At 36.9% G+C, this 19,497-nt stretch overlaps 1 protein-coding gene across 1 annotated transcript in view; it reads left to right on the top strand.

Moving 5' to 3' along the window:
- Positions 1–19,497, top strand: part of TDRD9 (tudor domain containing 9) — a 76,885-nt gene that overhangs the window by 53,526 nt on the left and 3,862 nt on the right. The window contains exons 22-35 of the mRNA XM_072427853.1: positions 559–666; positions 2,944–3,044; positions 4,526–4,693; positions 6,021–6,132; positions 7,050–7,262; positions 8,307–8,396; positions 9,299–9,559; positions 12,242–12,391; positions 13,264–13,334; positions 14,308–14,417; positions 15,161–15,257; positions 17,201–17,336; positions 17,419–17,531; positions 19,057–19,129. Of these exons, the coding sequence (XP_072283954.1) occupies positions 559–666; positions 2,944–3,044; positions 4,526–4,693; positions 6,021–6,132; positions 7,050–7,262; positions 8,307–8,396; positions 9,299–9,559; positions 12,242–12,391; positions 13,264–13,334; positions 14,308–14,417; positions 15,161–15,257; positions 17,201–17,336; positions 17,419–17,531; positions 19,057–19,129 (1,803 nt within the window). The remainder of the gene's footprint in view (positions 1–558; positions 667–2,943; positions 3,045–4,525; positions 4,694–6,020; positions 6,133–7,049; positions 7,263–8,306; positions 8,397–9,298; positions 9,560–12,241; positions 12,392–13,263; positions 13,335–14,307; positions 14,418–15,160; positions 15,258–17,200; positions 17,337–17,418; positions 17,532–19,056; positions 19,130–19,497) is intronic.

Here is a 19,497-nt window from a genome sequence, read left to right on the forward strand (position 1 = left end):
ATGAGACTTTTTTTTATGTTTACCTCTAAGGACATTAGTATTTTTTCATTTGTTATTTGTATGTATACAGCTACAGAGTATTCTGTAGTGAACAAAATAGTACATAGTAAAAGAATGTCAATGGGGATTGGGGGGGGGGGGGGTATGCAGTAAAAACATATATGCATCCTATTTTCCAAAGAAGATTGAATCATATATAACACATGGTAGGAAAATTGGTAGCATTATTATTAAAGGAATTCTTGTATTCAACATATTGGTAAATTAGGGAAACCAGTATGGAGTAAAAGTTTAAATAAACACAAAGCAAGTTTTAGGTTGGCAAATACCGTGTTTTCCCGAAAATAAGACCTACCCTGAATGTAAGCCCAAAATGCTTCTGGGATAAGTAAATATGTGTAAATATAAGTTGTGTATTCCAATTGAATCCTGGTGAATTGTGAATCCTTTTAGTTTCTCTTGCTCTGTAACTGTGATCACTTATTTGCAGCAGGTTCCTAACTTGCTTTAATAGTAAAATCATTAATTGAATGTTTATTGTGGTGTAACATTTTTCAGGTAGTCATGGCTGGGTCGTTCTACCCAAATTTTTTCACATTTGGCCCGTCAGATCAAGAGTCTGCTATTCGTCAACTGGGAGGCAATAATCCGAAAACTACTATTGTGGTATGTAGTGGGGCCAATAGATTGAGTCTCTTTTTTAATGATCAAAAACGCCCTCTAATATTCCAGGTTATATAGTGGCCTCTTCAACTTTGCTGGATTTTCTCACTTGACTATGACCAACTTGGCTTGCTACTTGGCTCTTTGCACAAGTCTGCCACTTTAACTTGCTCAGGGTCCATGTAGTTTGGTTTGGAAAATCTACCTACTTTTTGCCTTTTGTATGTCTTCCTGCTCCTCTAAACGGGGGAAATGTACTGTCTATTTGAGAAAACAATTTGTGTGGTTTGAGTCAAACCTTATGCAGGATTTAGGCATTTTGACTTTGCTACTTTCAAATTTGTAGATTGCATTTCTGAACTTTTGTGAATAGGACTGTATTTTGCTTTGTGTTTTCAGTAGTTTTTGCACAGAAATTAAATACAAATACAGTGGTACCTTGGTAAAAGTCTGCTTTGGAATAAGTCCAACTTGGTATAAGTCCCGCTTGGACACAAAAAATTTTGCTTGGTATACAACCTTTGTGCTAGAACTTGTATGGGTCAAAATGAGTCATAACACCGTGCGCTACCCCTATTTCCCTCATTCGAGACAAAGCTACGACTGCCCACGGGCTTCAGTACGCCAGTTGCTACCATTCAGTGAACAACCGCGCTATAACTCTGAATTACATACCATCTCCTGCTCCTCCCTTCCCAGCACCATCCTAGTAGGCACTCAACTCTTCTCAGCAAGGTTAAATGAGGTAAATTTTCATCTAATTCATTCTAATTTTCATCTAAAGTCCTTTGAGGGGCACAGCAATGCCTTTGGGTTATACTGCTAAGTTCAGGAGGAAGGGACATTGACAAACTAAAGCTAGTCCAGAATTACTCCCACTGCCAACATGCCACAGTTTTTCTACCGTGTTTCCCCGATTTTAAGACATCCCCATTAAATAAGCCACCCCCAATTTTTGAAAAAATAATTAAAATAAGACACTCACCCGTGAATAAGACATCCCCCGATATCTGATCCTGTGTGTGTCTCCTTGATGCTGGCTGCAGCACGTGTCTGCTCCTGGCTGCAGTGCAGAGTAAAACTGAAAGTAATAAGCCGGCATTCTGCACCAGGAAGCAAGCTGCTGATCCCTGCCCTAACGGAGATCCCTACACTTAATTACCGGTAAGTGAACAGAAGGGGACAATCAATGGCATAGAGTGATCAGAAGGGGACAGTCATTGCATAGAGTGATCAGAAGGGAGTGATCAGAAGGGGAATATGAACGGCACATGAGTGATCAGAAGGGTACAATCAATGGAACATGAGTGATCATGAGTGACTTTCAACAATAAATGTGTACTGTAGTCTTCTTCATGGAACAATAAGACATCCCCTGAAAATAAGACCTAGGGCATATTTTGGCATTTCAAAAAATATAAGACAGTGCCTTATAATCGGGGAAACAGGGTATATAGCAAATAAATAGGAGGGCGTGGACATCTTGCAGCTCTGTTCATTGGAAGATTTCACATTTTACCCAGGCTTGACTTTTTTTTTCAATCCAAATGCATTAATGCATGTATTTCTCAGTAAGCTTTCTGAACAGCCATCAGTTACAATGTAGGATCCTATTCCAGATCCCATTGTATTGGACATACAAGGTACATTCTGAAAGTATTCTCAGATCTTCACTCTAGTTACATTAGCAGTTGAGTGCTCCCCAAATTAAGGTCTTTTGGCATCCAGGTGCACTTGCCCTTTTTCTTAAGACTAATTTGAGTGGCTGGTTGGAATCTTTCTATTTGGGTGTTTGGGCCCCGTTTCTGATTTCTCTATTCCTACAACAGAGGGACTATACGCTGATATAATTTCACCTTCCATTCAGCACAGGGGAAATACCTTTCTGACGCTAATATTCTCTGCAGAGACATGTGGAACTTAATTTTAAACCACCACGCTAAGGCAGCACAGACCTTCCTATTATACACACACTATTTGGCATTTTTCTATAAAAAGATTAGCAACAACCAGAAAAGCTGTTTACACCTCCAAAACAGCCCTGGTCTTTATACCCCTTAAGGAGCTTGTTGAAAAGTGATCAATTCCTCCTGTGGATATGATTGTGGTCCCGCCTTAATAAGGATTTAACTATTACAGATGCTCCTGTCTTCAAGGTTGTAATTGTAATTAAATTATTTATTTTTATTTGATTTTTTTTGCCAGGTGATGTATTCTAATAATGCTATAATGCTTTAATTAAAAATGTATTTATCCTTTCCTATTTATTGCCACAATCAGTTGAAGAATGTTCCACCGTATGGATTTCTTTACCACAAACAGATTCAGTCTCTCTTCAGACAGTGTGGTCAAGTAAAATCTATTTTGTTTGATGGATCAAGGTAAGCAGTTGTGTAGTATGACAAAAATTGATTTAAGGTGGTTTTATTATTTAGATTATTTTGTTTTTTTTTTTAAACTTTACTACTTATCAAATATGATTTGTCTCTGTGTTGCAGGTCTTTACCTGCTATTTAAGCCACTGAAGCAACAAGATAGTGTTTCAAACGAAGATAACACTAGCGCTGTCATTCAGGCATTTTGATGGTTTATTAGGAGTTTATTACTAGCCTGACCTCTTCTATGGCTTTAAAAATTTAAATAAAGAGTGTGGCATATGACACAGGAAATAGTTAATTATGTTACTTGTATTTACAAAAAGTGTAGGTGGTAATCTCTATCATGAAAAAATTAGTAAAGATTAAATTGGTCATGCAGGTGAACAGAAAGGAGAGATGCCACCAAAAACAATACATTTGGGGGTTGACTTTATTGACTTAAGTGCTAGTTGTTGGTTACTAACTAAAAAGAATTGAAACTTCAACAATTAGCTGCTTTCTGGAGGATAATGGTGGAAGCTTACATGTTTCAGTTTACATCTTTAAAACACACTTTGTTAAACTGCATTGTGTACACTTTTTAGGTTGTTATGTGTATATTGGTGGAAAACCATCAATACATATTACATTTTTATAAAAAATACATTGGCCACTATGACTGACTAAGCCAGTCTTTGGTTAAAAATGTCAGAGCAGGAGAATCACACCAGGGGTTCTTGCATATTTATGTTGGAAACAAAGTTCTATCTTTGACATTGCTGTGTTCAAACCAGAATTTTTTTAAGCTGGGTGAGAAGTAATTTTAGTAGTTTCCCCCCCGGATTGTGACCTAAATTTTCAGTAACCACGGAAAAAACAGGTGCTTGCTAAAAAGTGCCAGGTGGCGCACCCAGCTAAAAAGAGCTGGGAAGAACACTGATATAAAGGCCTTGTTTTATTAAAGTTCTCCAATGCTGTTGAGATTACACTATCATCATTGAAGCTAGGTGATCCAGCAAACCTGGAATGGATCTGGTCCAGGATTGAAAACATTTGCTAACTAATAGCTAATGACTTTTAGGAAATCCATTCCAGTTTTGCTGGATTACCTAGCTTCACTGATGAGTGTATTCTCACCAGCCTTGGAGATCCTTAATAAATCAGGGCCAAAGTGTTGGAAAATTCTGATCCCTTTCTACATTTATTACCAGCCACATTGGTGCTTTGGAGCAGTGATATCCTCTTTACCTTTCGATTCTGTGTTCTGAACCCATAGCCCCGCTCTTTTCTTCATTGTAATTGTTCCTTGCCAAGACCATGTGCAGCAAGTCTTTGTACACGAGAACTTGTGTTGGGTACTTTGTTAGAGGTAACCTAAGAATTTAGTACCTTGGGCTGGGTAGTGGCTTTTGACATTCTGCAGTAAATATCTTCCCATTTAAATGTTTGTAAAGGTGGTTCTTTGTAAATTGCTAACTTGTAATGTGTTGCTTGTTTCTTCTTAGAGCATTTGTAGAGTTTTCTCGCAATCCTACGGATCGATTTAAGACTCTCTCAGCAGTTCATCTGGCGATTAAGATGGCACAGCTAAAAGTTCCTCTTTCATTAAATGTCCATTCTGCTGAAGCAATTGAGGGACATTCCAAAGACATTACTGATTTAAAATCAACCAGGTAATGTATATTAAACATGTTTAAAGAGGAGTTTGGTGCTTTCTCAGTACACTGCAAGTGTAAGACCATCTTCAATTAACCTTGCAACATGTTTGTAGTAATGCCATGAAACATAACACTTTAGAACGAACAGATATCTATAGTAGTGCTACCCTAACTGCTATCCAATCTGCACCACAACACAAGATTTTGGAAATGGTCTCACATTTTTTAAGACTCTTTCCAGTTAAAGCATTTGAAAGTTTTTTCCCCCACAGTAATAGCTTGTTTTCAATTTGAATTACGTGGATTAATATTATAGTACAATATAGAATAATCAAAGTATTTAAAAAAGATATCTTGTAAAAAGTATGCAAATTGAGGAAATACTTTAAATGTTCATCTACTTTAGCAAGACAAAAAAAAACAAAAAACATTAATGTAGCCCTGAGAGTTGAAAAGGTTGGGCCCTGTTCGGGATAGGGATATGTGTTAGTAGTTGGGCTAGGAATTTGTATTTTTATTATGTTTACAGGTAAAGAAAGATTTAACTAGTGGCAACACAGTTATTTGTTATATTGTTTATTTGTTTTTAAATTTCCCTATCAGCTATTTTGTATTCTTAAAAAGCTTAAATTTATTTATACATTTTTATAGATGATTCAAGCATTTCAGGATATAGATCTGCAAATGGAAACACTAGGCTGAGACATTTTTCTTATGCTGTCAATATAGAAACACAAGACTGCAGTTGCTGACTTGCAGTTGCGCACTCTGGAATTGTCTTATCTTGTCTCTTGCTACTTGTTGAGTGGATTTTGCTGGGGTTCCTCCTGCCAGCCTTTCTATCAATACAGGACATATGACCTGGTGGGAACAACACAATACAGCAGGTTTGACACACCTGGATTTGTTATTTGTACACAGCTGCCAGGGATCTGAATTATGGTAGTTTCTGCATATGAGCTACAAAGAAATATTCCTATTTAGGGTTCATTTGGACAGGTGGTTGAACAATACAGGGGCTGCCACCCACCTACAGCTTCTTCCCACCTAACTTAAAAAAATATCCAGGGAAAACACTGGAATATGAAAACCATGGATAACCATGTTTCTAGGAGGGTATTCCCATTTAATATTACTGTAAAAGGCCGAAGAATTGTACAGTTAATGAATGTGATTAACAACCTGACAAACACTTGGAAAGTTATAAAACTGATTGATATATGTGGATTTCCAGTCATTTGTCTAACTGCCAATCTAAATCTAGCCTTAAGAGCTCGTAACCCTGTGCAGATAAGGACACTTTAGGTAATTATCTTCTATTTTTATTTTTTTTGTCTTTAAGAATGGTTGTGGACTTTCAAAAACAGACAGTAGAACCTCACCATGCTTGTCATGCCAATAAACAACAGTCAGAAACCATTGAAGACCTTATTTTGTCTATCAGTGTCACTGAGGTAAGTCTTTCAGCATAAAGCATATCTTTTCAGCATAACACAAATTATTCTTAATTTTTTTAAACCTACATGGAGTATTAGACGCTTCCTTCTTTTTCTCCCTTCTAATTTTACTCTTATATTGCACTTACAGATTTGTACAGATGTGGTTGTCCTTGGCTAAGCTTTTGAAGTGCCTAGTTTAAATCTGACTGGACATTGGGAGCATACCCTGAAAGTAACCTTCAGGCACTGGGTTTCACAGATGACGCTATATATTTCATAAAATATATATATATATATTATATATATATATTTATATATATTTATATATATATATATATATATATATTTATATATATATATATATATTTATATATAATTTTATTTATTAACAATATTATGTGCTTTTCTGTTCTCATGTTCTTTGTTCTACCATAAGATGTGACCTTATCCAACTTCACATGCCAGGTCCTTCAGGCAGCTCTTTGGGGGTACAGACAATCCTGTATTCTGTTCTCATCTGGGCCTGTGTTGCTCATTTCTTTGTTGGTCTGCTTTTTGGCCTCCAGAAGGTAAAAACTTCTTGTGTCCCTTAATAGACGGGGGTAAAAAAAAATAGGATTACTGTACGCACTGTAAAATCTTTTGAGGGACACAATGCTTCTCCTGCACACTTGTTAGTGGGTAGGATTATGCTGGCATGGTCTGCTTTTTTGTTTGCTAATTTAAAATCTTCAAGAAGTCGTCAATTTAACCTAAAGGTGAATACTTCCTATGTTCCTCAATGGTCTCCAGGAAAATACAAAATATCCTAATAACTTTTTCTCTCTGTTGCTATTTTGGTTACACCTCTGCTTTTAATATATTACTACAGTCTTTTTGTGTACAGGAACATATTTGGTTTTCCAAATAGATTTCAATTGTACTCTGTCTAGGTGGTTGAAGTTGGTCATTTCTGGGGTTACCGTATAGATAAGCGAAGTTCCATTTTGCTTGGAGGCCTTGCTGCAGATATTAACCACCAGGAGCTGATACCTCTGTCTACTCGTCCTCACCCAGATCAAATTTGCTTGGCACCATTTAAAAATTTTGACAGTCCAGAATACTACAGAGCCCAGATATTGTACATAACGGGAAAAGAAGCAGTGGTATGTTCAGACAGACAAACCTATATTCAGTTTCTATGTTATTTATTAGAAAAGTAAAATGTGTGTTTTTAGCAAATTGTATGTGTGTTTTATATTTGTCCTTGTATCTCAAACAAGTATGTGAAGCACTTTGTAAATTTGTTTCTCTGTTTTGTGATCTGCATACCTATACCAGTCCATTTACCCAGTGTTAATGTTAGCACAGAAGCCAGGATGCTAGTATTGTCATAATGAGGTCTACAATGCCAGTCCTGTGTTTTTCCATTAATTGATTTCCTTTCCCCAGTGTAGTGTGGTTGGGAAAACATAGTCCTAATGCTGATTGTAAAACCCAACAAAAGACCTTGATAAACAATACGGCTTGCCAGTCAGTGCTAAATACTCTTTCTGAAAGTGCATCCTTGATTAGAGCTTCAATAATCTGGATCTTGAAGCTACAAGCCTGAGGTGCCATATACAAGTCACCTTTTAAACCAGCAGGACCTTTTCCCATAATCCTTTTTTCTTTTAAGGTGTTGATAGAAACTGGTCATAGAGCCTTTTTTCAGATATGTCTGTGTCCATGTTTTCCTTTCCCACCTTGATTATACTATGAGGCGTCATTAAGAGGAAAAAAGAATTGTCAGCGCTCACAAAAATAAGGAAACCACAGTGCATTGGTAACACAGAATGTCCTTCAATGTGACAAATTAAAACAAGCAATATTGCATTTACACACTCATTTGGGTCAAGTGTGTTAGTGTTGTTGGATCTGATAACAAAGAAGTAATCTGCCCACTTTGGGATGACCTGAGGGTTGAAGTTTGAACCCAAAAGTCGCTATATATGAAAAACTGTGAAAAGGACCCACAATTACCACTGTTCATGCGTCTGTATAGAACAACTATATAGCTTTTTGTTTTATATAAAAAATATCTATATTTATCTTTTTGTTTAATCTTGATCAAGAATAATTTTTACGAACAGTGTGCCAAGCTATTATTATGTTTACAACTTTTGTGAATTTTAGGTGATGTCCACTTTTTTCCTCATTGCTTTCCTCAGGTGTTTTTTGTGGACTATGGTAATCAGTCAAAAGTTGAACTGCGCCTTTTGAGGGAAATTCCCAGCCATCTTCTGCAACTTCCATTTCAGGTCAGAATACTTGATGTATTTATAAATAGAAAGAGAGAGACTCCTGAATTCCTTGATTTTTAAAAACACGAATCTTCATTCTCTCCAGTATTCTCCTCAGAAGTTTTTTGAAGCTGGGTGGGAACACGTCGTAGGCCGAGTGGTTTCCGAAAAGTGCTGGATAAAGTGGGATATAAAGTGGGAGGTTATTGAGCACCCAATATATACTCTGGATTTAGCCTTTCCCAGTCTAATTTCCACCTGTTTGGACCACTGAAAGGAGCTTTGAGGGAAGATTTTCATATGATGATGATCTGAAAGCAGCAGGGCATCAGTGGCCATGCTAACAAAAAAAAAAAAGTTTTTTGGCATTGCATTAAAAAGTTGGTACAATGCTGGGAAAATGCATCACAAAGGAAGGTGACTTTTTAGAAAATTGATGTAATTTGTTTTGAAAATTCTTAAAACAGACTAAACTAAAATGTTTACCTTTTAAGGGTAAGCAATGTTTATGTAAAAGGGAAGACCCTTTATCAATACATGGTAATCATGTCAGGAAGGCTTTTGTTGAGCCACTTCTGGTAAACGGTGGTAACACTCTCCCACTCGATAGCAGTTCTGCTCTATCATGGGCTTCTGTTGGAGAATATAAATGTTTGTTTGAACCTAGATGATGCAGGCATGATCCACTGTTGGGAAGCAATTTACCAGAAATTGTGTGCAAATGCAGAGAGGATGCAGGAAATTAAGTACAATGTTAAGGATGGAAGAAATGTAAAAACAAGAATCAAAAAATGTCCATTTGATACAGCTTAATAGTGACAAAAATATCTTTTGGGTTTATCTACTATTACTTATTTGGCAGAAATATATTGTGTCTGTCATTGGAGTTATGTGAACCCTTTTTTTTTTATATAATCCAGGCCCTGGAATTCAAGATCTGTAAGATGCGCCCATCTGCAAAGTCAATGATCTATGGAGAACAATGGAGTCGTGAAGCCAGCCAGAAATTTAACTATTTAGTTAATGGAGCTGCTCTTGTGGTGAAAGTGTTCTCTATTGTACATAGCATTCTGCATGTTGATGTCTATCGCTACTTTGAAAATCTTGAAGAGATTGGCATAAGAGAGCTACTTATTGAAGATGGATACGCTGAGCCTGCAGAGGAGTTGGTTGAATCAAAAGTATGTCTTTTTTATGAGCTTGTTATTTTTACATTCGTGTCAAGACTTAGAAGTGAGAGCTTTAAATCACCTCTATATCTCCTCAGTACTAGTATTTGTTTTGTGAAATAACCATTACATCTATGTCTGTAAAATGTTCCTGAGAGTTATTAACTTTCATTGCATAGCTGTATTCTCCTATTTTTTTAAGCTGGGTGGGAAGAAGCTGTTGGCGTGTGTAGGCCCCTGTGTAGTGACCCAACTTCAGTTACCACCTAAAAACAGCTTGGTTGGTGGTGCACCTGGCTATAAGGGACTGGGGAGAACACTGCATAGATTTATCCCCTGCTTTAATTAGGATTTAATGGAGTTCTGCTCTCTTTTGTTCAGTCCAAAACATGAACAGAAAATATTCATCTTGTATTTGTCCCTTGCAGGGAGATCAGTGACACAACAGTCTATTATAACCTCCTGACTCTTGCGTGTTTTATTCAGAGCTACTAGTCCCACTGACCTAACTTGGGGATACCTCCTTGGCTTTTCTAGCTCACTAGCTTGGCAAAGCCTTGCTGTGCCTGAGCTACCTGGTCCAAGGCTTCGACTCCCGTCTCAAATACACACGTTCTTTTATTATAACTAGCCAGATCCTTCCTTCCATATAGATACTTGAGCATCATATTTTGTCTCCATTTTGCAGCTGTGCATTTCTAATATAACCCCCAAAATATAGACTTTATCATTTGCCTGCATTAAAATTAATTTGTGTTTTATTAAAAATATAGCTTTAAAAAACAGTTGTTCAAATATTGCACAATGGCATAAATGTAACTGCCTTCTTTTGTTATAACAGCTTTACTGCTTTTAGGAGTTTACATGTGTAGGTTACATAGAAAAAAAAAAAAACACTGGTCACAACCTGTTATCCTGATATTAAAGTCCAGGTTTAAAGCGATAGGGGCATTTCTGATTCCTATGGTGCACAAGGCATCCATTTCCCACAATATCTGTCATCAGATATGAAAGGCTTTATTTACTTGGTTTGAGTAGATTGTGACCTCAGGAGATTCTCCTCCTCTTTTAGCCTGGCTTTAAGCAGGTTTCTGCACACACTGCGCTCACACTAATCTCCACCCAGAATAGCCTTCTGCTGCATTCAGCATTACACACTAATGCCCTGCCATTTGTACAATTCTTAAGGTTTGAGCCATGTGTGTTTCAATGTCTGTGGCATGTTGATGTACAGTTTTAAAACCCTTGGCTTCCATAGAGGATGTAAATTCCTTAGTCAAAGATATCAAATGCCACATGCGTTTGCAAGATTCCTCCATGTGCAAAGCTGCACTTTTCCTCGATAAGCCACCATCTCATGCCAATATTTTTCGTGGCAGGGGAAAATGTATGAACATATCTGTTCCTGGGATCCTGAGGCAACAGGTTGTTTGTTACCTGCAGTTGTCTCCTTTCATCCTGAAGTTTGTAAGATTTTTTTTTTATATCCAGACAGTCTCTCACTCTTTCATCTTTCCCTCTTGTTATTTTACCTAGTGATTACTTCCCAGTCACTCTCCCAATATCTTGAATGTTTTTCAAACAATTTGTAGAGGAGGCAGAGCAGGTGCTGGGAGCAGAGGCTTTAATTCTGCTTCCTATACCTTTAAACTACATGATAGTTTTATAAGCAGTGGCCCCCCAGAATAAATTTATATATATTGCGTGCACCTGATCAAACACAAACTACATACTAGTAAGTTGAAATATTTCGTGGAAGGGCAATAATGCATACTTTTGTGTTTCCATTCTGCTTAAATTAACCTATAACAGAGTGCACAGAATGAATAAATCTGGTTTGTTGAGGTTGCCTAGAACATAGTTTTTACCATTAGAAGCTGACATTTTTACATTCTGGTACATATTCCAGATATTTGTATTTTTATTATGGACAGATTGGCAACTATGAAGCGGAAGGAATATTCCTGTGGCATTACTAAAATTACTCTGGCAAGACATCTGCGCTCTACATTTGCTTTACTAAAATGGATTTTCCCTGAATAATTTTGCATGAGTACATTTTTTCTAAAGGAGGATGATTAAGTGAGGATATTGTAAAAACTAATCATATAAAAATATCCAACATTTTCTTACTCCAATAATCAGTTGGACTGTTTTGTGTAATTATGAAAACTCATATATAGGTTTATCTTTTGTGTACTTCTGAAAATTGGGACTCATCTGTGTTATCCAGATGTATTACAGTTACTGGAAGGTTTGTCAGGACTTTTGACGGCAAAATCTGTGAAATCAAAGCTTCTAATTTGGCTTGTCAAAAGCAACTTGTTCTAAATATCTTATTTTTTATATCCTAATGCAAATACAACCTTGCCTAAAATGTTCCAGTTCTGAGGTGCAGGCAGTTGTGGTGTCTGAGTGTACCTGGTAACACTGGTTGAACACTAAAAAGTACATTGAGGTACTAGTAAAAAAAACACCCTTTATTTGTGAACTGTTGTTTAACTCTGGGCTGTGATTACACTTGTTTTATGAAGAGGAAGGGTGAAACGTCCATTTTACAATAGGACATCTTCAAGTCTGACAGGTAAACTGAAATTGGGTTTGGGAAAGTTTACATTTACAGCTTATAAATTGGTCTATTTAAAAGATATTGATAGGACCATATTGCTGCTTTACACGTTCATTGTCTTCCAGCAAAGCAATGAGGTGCTTAAAGAATATTTTGCAGCGAGCAACAAAGGTGAGATGAAATATACATATGCTTTTAAGGAGAAAGAGAAGGAACGCCTAGACATGCTGCTGGAAAACTATCAGAATAAGCAGTTTGGACATCCAAATAACAAGGTATGATCTTTGTTACCACAGTCATAGGACTGCCTTTGTGTGCCAGGATAATGATAGGTGTGGGAAGTTTCCAGGGGCCACAAACTGGAGTTTACCTTCTTACCTCTTCTTCGGTTTCTAACCTCCAGCTTTACTGTGTCGTCTCACAGATTAGCAGATCTCAGTCGAGCCTTCCTTTATATTGTGGGTCAGGTAGTCCTGTGGGTTGCTTTAGTTATGAGGGGAAGCGTTTTTAAGAATTTTACTTAAGCTGTGTATTGGCCTCATCTTGGTTCTCCAGCTGACAAAGGTTATAACCCTTCTTTTTACTTAAATAAAAACACAAATTTACATTCAATTAGGCATTGTAACCTTCCAGTTATTTTATTTTTAGTATACTGGTAACCTAGCATTATGACAACATTAGGTATGTGTCAATAAAATTATAGGGTTTCTATAGACATTTTATATATAGACATTGTATATGTAGATATATTGTACATGTAGACAATTATCGGATTTGGTCATGGTCAGCCATTTGTCTAGATCCTTTACTCACAGGACCAGCAATCAGATATAAAGTGTCACTAAAGGCACCATAAAACTCAGGCACAGTTGCATGCTAGGATGTGCACTGCTAGTATTCTGAGGGGAATTAAAGGCAGATAAATGCTGTTTATGCACAACTAACATTTTTGGCGTATCATATAGCAGATTTTCACTTTGATTTTTACATCTACTTTACCATTTGTGCTTGATTACAATAGGTGAGGCTTACCTTTACTCCCCCCTTCTTGTAGATAACACCTCTCTTTTTTTTTTATTTCTTTGTGTAGATAATGAAACTGTTAGATTTTTTTTCTTGTATCTTTTTGTGTGTTGTTTATCTGTAGGCAATCATCTACGGACCATACCATCCCTATGAAATTCTTCTTCACAGTTTAATACGAGTTTCCAAGTTCAGGTAATGAATACAGCAAAAATTTAATTAAATTAAAGATTTCTTTGTTTATTTTTTCCGTAATGATATTCCTTCAGCTGATTATTTGTGATATAGGGTATGTTCTGTAAATATTGTTTATACCCTACTTGTGCTTACGTCTCTTAATTTAATACTGTAGTTTAGTTGATTCCTGAAAACAAAGGCTTTTTGGTAACACGGATCATAAAATACAACTAACTAGTAGACAAATACAACAACCGTTACTAATGATTACTCTACAGAAGTGTTTCTCAAGCTTTTTAAATTGGGGGAACTTTTGTAATTCCTTTCAGATCTTAAGGAAACCCTCACAATAATTACAATATCCACAGCTCATAGTACAACAGTGTGGTGTTCAGTGGGAAGAATGTCACACTTACAGATATGCAAAAAGATCATTGGTGTCATCTAAACTGACCTGAGAGGCTCAAATTGCTCTATTTGTTTAAGAAATCCCTAACAACTTCTGGAAGAGAAACTGGTTAAGAAACACTCTTTTTCATGGTATCAAAGTTGTGAGCCTCTTAGGCGATGTACACACATTAGATTCTTGTCAATGGCAAGGATCTTTCATGACAGAAAACTGATAGATGAATGAACAAGTGCTGTATATAATTTGCATTGGCCATGATCTTACTTTGTAAGTAAGATTGCTGCTGCACTCACTTCCAGCTCTAAATTGTGCTAAAAAAAGTAAGACACCATCACAAAGGTCTTTGTTGGAATTGTCAGCAGTATTTTTTAACGAAGAAATACTTTTATTTTTTAACGAAGAAATACTGTTATTTTTTAACGAATAAATTTTAAGTTTAAGTTTGGGAAAGACATGCATTAAATTGATGCTTTGCCTCCTGCTTTATCCCTATGGCTAGTTTGTTATTGCTCCTGACAGTTTGTCTTAAAGATTTGTTGAAACGTTAATAACGTTTTTAACGCTCCTAATCTTCATTTTCAGGTCTGTTTGGATCGAGAAAGACAGTATCAACTCGGTAATGGTTAATGATGCTCCAGAAGAAGTTCATCAGAGAATGTTTATTGCAGCTTCCCTGTCTGTAAATGCAACTGGTATGAAACTGCACATTTGCTAATCTGGTCTTGCAATGTCCTACCAGACTGCTCACTATACATTATACAAAATAATGCATTTTAGTATGCCACAGCTGAACCATAATGGCTTGTCTACAACTCTCCCCAGCTTGTTATCTGACCATGTGGTTTATAATGAAGTTGTTTTGATCGGATTGCATTTGGTGTTGGACAGTATAGAACAATATAATTCAAGTAAGCTGATACGTGAAGATCTATAAAGGGAGGAATGAGCTAGGAGATGGAGGCATTTTATTCCCTGGGCAGTACTGATCAGATAGGGTGGGCTAATGGCTCTGCGTATATTTTACCATTCAGACGTTGATCAAAGGGGCATCTCCAGTCAGAGTTTTATGGCACTGATATTCTTTGTGGTTCTGAGATGCAGTGTGACAAAATGTCATGAACTAAAACAAAGCAAAGTGATGCTGAAAGATGTGAAACATTGTCACCAAAAAATCCTGAAAATTTAAAAAAAATGCAGCCTCTACATCTAAGAACTGGTGAGCTGCAGTTATTACATTTTTGTTTATTGGTTTAGATATTCAAAATACCTCTGAAGGTAAACATTTTTCATTTCCAGTTATAAAATAGTCCTTAGTAGTTGAAACTCTGTATATTTGGACAAAACTGCAACAAGCTAGTATGTGTCATTAGAGCAATGGCTTCTTTCATCAGAACCTTCACTTGCAGCCAGTCATTGTGTTTTTCATCTTATACAGGCTCTTTGCTAATGCTGCGAGAAACGTCTTTACTTCCGTCCATTCCAGGACTGCCAGCACTTATTACAATGTTATTCAGCCCTGTGATTGAACTAAGGTAAAATATCGGCATGTTCTATTCTGTGTTTCACTGCTACCCTTGACACTTGTGGTCTTCCCACAGTTATAAACCAAGACCAAATTTTTTTATTCATTTGTTTAAAAATAAAGTTTCTATGACTTGTATAAAAAGAAAAATGTATGCAGAGACAAACATGTTGGGGTATTTACTTATACATGCCATGTCACACAGTGATTGCACTTTACCGGTCCTGTTAAATCACTGCAAACCCTTTAATAACTGTAACCACAATAAAGTTTCTATATATGACTTTTAGCTCAGCAGCTGCTTATCAAGAACACTTCACTATATAGTCGGTTGTTTTACATTCACTCAGATCACTTCAGTGTTACAGCCAGGAGCGACTGGGTACAATTTGAGACCATCGGTCTTCTAGGTAAACTAAACTGTGGGTTGGGACAAGCAGTGTCCTGAGCAGCTTTTTAAAATCAATAGGTATGGATGTTAAAATTATTGTTGGCAGAATTAGCGGTGTCGGTTTTGGCAGATTATTCACATATTTTGTCATGTGTTTAGTATACAGAATTGAGTGTATGTGGTAAGCTTTAGAATTATGAGATGATGCTTGCAAAGTAAGATGCAGCTTTCTTCAAGGCCCAATGCACAAACACACAGAGACTGCCAGCAATAGATCCTTCTCATGACTAAATAGAGAGCCAGTAATTTTTATATCAGTAAGATTTAGTCACCACTATGCTGGGTAAGTAATTGTTGAAATACTGGTGACAGTTGCCTAGTGACAAATCAGAGGTTGCTTCTTCTTGTTTATTCTAGGAGAACCAAAGATTAGTGGTCACTTGTGCACTAGATTTTTTTTTATACTGAGACCAAGCAGAAAGATGTAGGCTTCTTAAGTATATTAGTGGGCACAAGACATGCCAGATTCTTTGAACCCTGCTGATTTTTCACAAGTTTAAATCATCTTTCTGCAGTCACTGAGTATTTCACGTAATTCAGGTTTGTTTCTGGTGGATATGTTGTCAGGTTTGCTCATTGTTTATATACATGCACCCTGCAAGTCAGTTAACAGATATTTTGTTTATTATCTTACCTTCACATACATAGTAATTAGGTTAGTATGAGCACTGCCATGTTCTAGCACACTTTGCCTAAACCATAACATAGGCACAGCATACCCTGCATTGCTACATGCATCATGTGCCAAGAAGGAATCCATAGCAAACCTATTTTCTAAAAAGTAGCTGGACATAGGTTAGAAATGTTCATGTTCATGGACCTCTCCAAACTTTGGAAGATGAAACATTTGACAATTGAATGAAATCGGGGAGGCTTAGCCCTTGGAGGCAGGTATAATCCAAACTTTGGTAAACGCAGATGCCTATTATACAGTCTGGGCCTAGGACACAAGGAGGGTCTGCAGAGGTCAGTTGAAGGTTGACAGAGATATATATTTAGCCTTCCTCCCAGGAAAGGCCAATCTTCTGCCACTCTCCATCCTGACAATTCTAAAGATGCATCCTAGGCACCATGATGAGGCAAGCATGTAGAATGGTTATCAGCTTTACAGCAATTTGCATCAATTATACCAGGCCTCAAGGGCTGCCAGTAGGCCAGGATTTTCACGTGAATAGTAGGACTATATCATACTACAGGTATTGCTGTCTGTTAGAGAAATACTAAAAATGTGGAACTCCTGGTCCTTGAGGACGGGATTTGACAGCTCCAAAAAGCAAACTTCCCAGTGGAGAAAGGTAAACATGCCAGTGTTGTTGCTTTAATATGTGTTTATGCAGTGGCAATGAAACATTTGAAGAATAATGCTATCCCAGAATGTCAAAATACTGGCATTAAAGAAAGCCTTCTTAAAATATCATCAGTACAAGCACGCCTTATATCTGTGATTACTATCTGTTTTCAGAAATGTGACTAATTGTAATTTTAAGTATTATTTTTTATAGAGTTGATGACACCAGAAGGGAGTACACAGGCGCCCTCTGTGGTCTGGGTTGGCATTACAAAAATCTTGCAGTATGGCCGGAACATGACATTGAACTAGCTTTTGATGTCCCCATAACCACTGAAGATCTTGTAAAGGTTTGGTTGGTTGAAGAGATGATTCTTGAGCTTTTAAGTTTGAAATATTCCTTTGGTTTCAACTCTGCTTATGTTCCCCCAGATAAATATGATAAGGTCAGCTATTAACAAGTTGGTTCGCCACAGCTATTGTGGCTCCATCCACAGCCAATTGACCTGGCAGCTTCAGGGGGATGTCCGGGAGCAGCTGTTGAGGTATGAGGTTTTTACATCTATTGTAAAGATTTCTGGTGATCTATAGAGATTATACATAGCTTGGGTTCCGCTTTGTCAACTGCTAAAAGATTAAATTGAGTCTTCACTTTTGGTTTAGAGCTGCCTTTATTATTCTCTACTGCTTAAATATTTTTCTGCTGTATTTTGTCCTTTGATCTGTCAGCAGTTTATAATAGTAGATTATCTAACACTTCACAACCCAATTAAATAGCTCTGGAAGTACATGCTGTAGCATTGGGACAGTTCGGTAATCTATGTTAATTAATGGATTGATTCTCGCCACCGCTCAGTTATTGAGCTGCACGTCACATCAGCTCTGTCAGTTCATGCCCCATTTTACAAACTAGTTTGATTTAAGTGTAAAAGGTAAATCTTATTCTCCCTCAAAGTGTTTTAAAGCTGGGCAGTGAATAGGCAGGTAAAAATGTTTATTGCAGACGGGACATCCCCTTTCTCACCACCAACCTGATCATGCATTTTTCAGTTTTAGTTTCAATTTATAGATTTTAACAGGCTTTATGCCATTGTTGCATCCACTTGTCAGTATCTTTCCATATGGGTATTCCTTAGTGCTTTACCTAGCCTTGTTAAAAATCCTTTACTCCAACAGTAGATCTGGCTACTGGAGTATATATGTCCAGTCTTAACAGGGCAACTATCACTGAAGTAAAGAATGCACCTGTTATTTTTTATTTTAATTTTTTAAATGTGGTTGGAATTTTTTTTGGTATTTTTATCCATTTTCAGACCATTATTTAAGCCTATTTTTTCCAGGGCCAGATGCCACACATCTCGTGTCAAGGCACACACTTATATTTTCTTAGTTTATTTGGATTTTTCCAGCTTTTCTGTTTGCAAGGCAGCCACCAGTTTTTTCTGTTTTTTTTCCTGAACATCCTTCAGTACTGTTTCACATGTTTTTTCTAAGTAATTGTTACAACCTCATTTAATGCTTTCTTCAGTATTTGTTCAGTATTTGCTGTTGCTCGCATCTCAGTCTGAGGTATTTTAGATGAAAGACTCTGTGTCCTTTTAATGAACAAGAAAAAAGTAATTTAAACTTGTAACAAAATCTTTTTGCATGCTGTACATTGAGAGACGAGGGTCCTACCCTTGTAAAAGATTTCTTCTGTCCATTAGTGGAGTCCAAGTAAAAGATTTTACAATGAGCAGGTTTTCCAGTAATGGAGATCTCTAGAAGCTAGAGTGCTGCAATTGTTGACCCCTGCTTGACAGATTTATATTATGGATATCTAAATGTATAAATAGATAAGTATTCAGTATCTTGGATCTAATGCTGCAACAAACATATATACATCATTTTCCTCTCTTTACTCCTTTTTATGGGTCAGTAATGCATAAAGCACAGTAGTCTGGCAAATAGAATGTTAAGGTGATCAGCAGTTGCAGCCTCTACACTTACTTCATCACAAAATACTGCCATCATAGAGGTAATACAAGGCAAAGTGACATTTGCTCCTAAGTTATTCTTTCTTTGTCTAAGTTTGTTTCAAAAGGAGAAACCCCGCGAGGTGATTCCTGTGAGGTCTTTTGAGAAGATGTTCCAGTGGAACCAGGTAAGGTAAACTTCTACAATAACGTGGAACTCCAGGGTTACCCTAAAACAGAATTTCCTTGCTTTAGATAGAAAAAAAAGATAAAAAGAAAACCTCTGGATAACTTCTTTTTAATAAATAATGCAGTGTGGTTGCATCTCTTTTTATGTATATACTAGTTTTGGGGAGGGTGTGAAAGGTTTTAGTATTTGGGCGGCTTGTTTGCACACCAGTCCTAGAAAATTCACATGCTTTTCAGTGCCCAGTCAGGCACTGGATGCCTCCTTCCATTGGTCAGATGTCTATTTCAGGCCATTTAAACCATATATATGAGCAGCAGTTACAGAAAATTGAAGATGTATGTTGAAACTTTTAAGGTAGCTTTGCTC

Source organism: Pyxicephalus adspersus, chromosome 12, assembly GCF_032062135.1.
Source record: "Pyxicephalus adspersus chromosome 12, UCB_Pads_2.0, whole genome shotgun sequence".
Taxonomy (NCBI): Eukaryota; Metazoa; Chordata; class Amphibia; order Anura; family Pyxicephalidae; genus Pyxicephalus; species Pyxicephalus adspersus.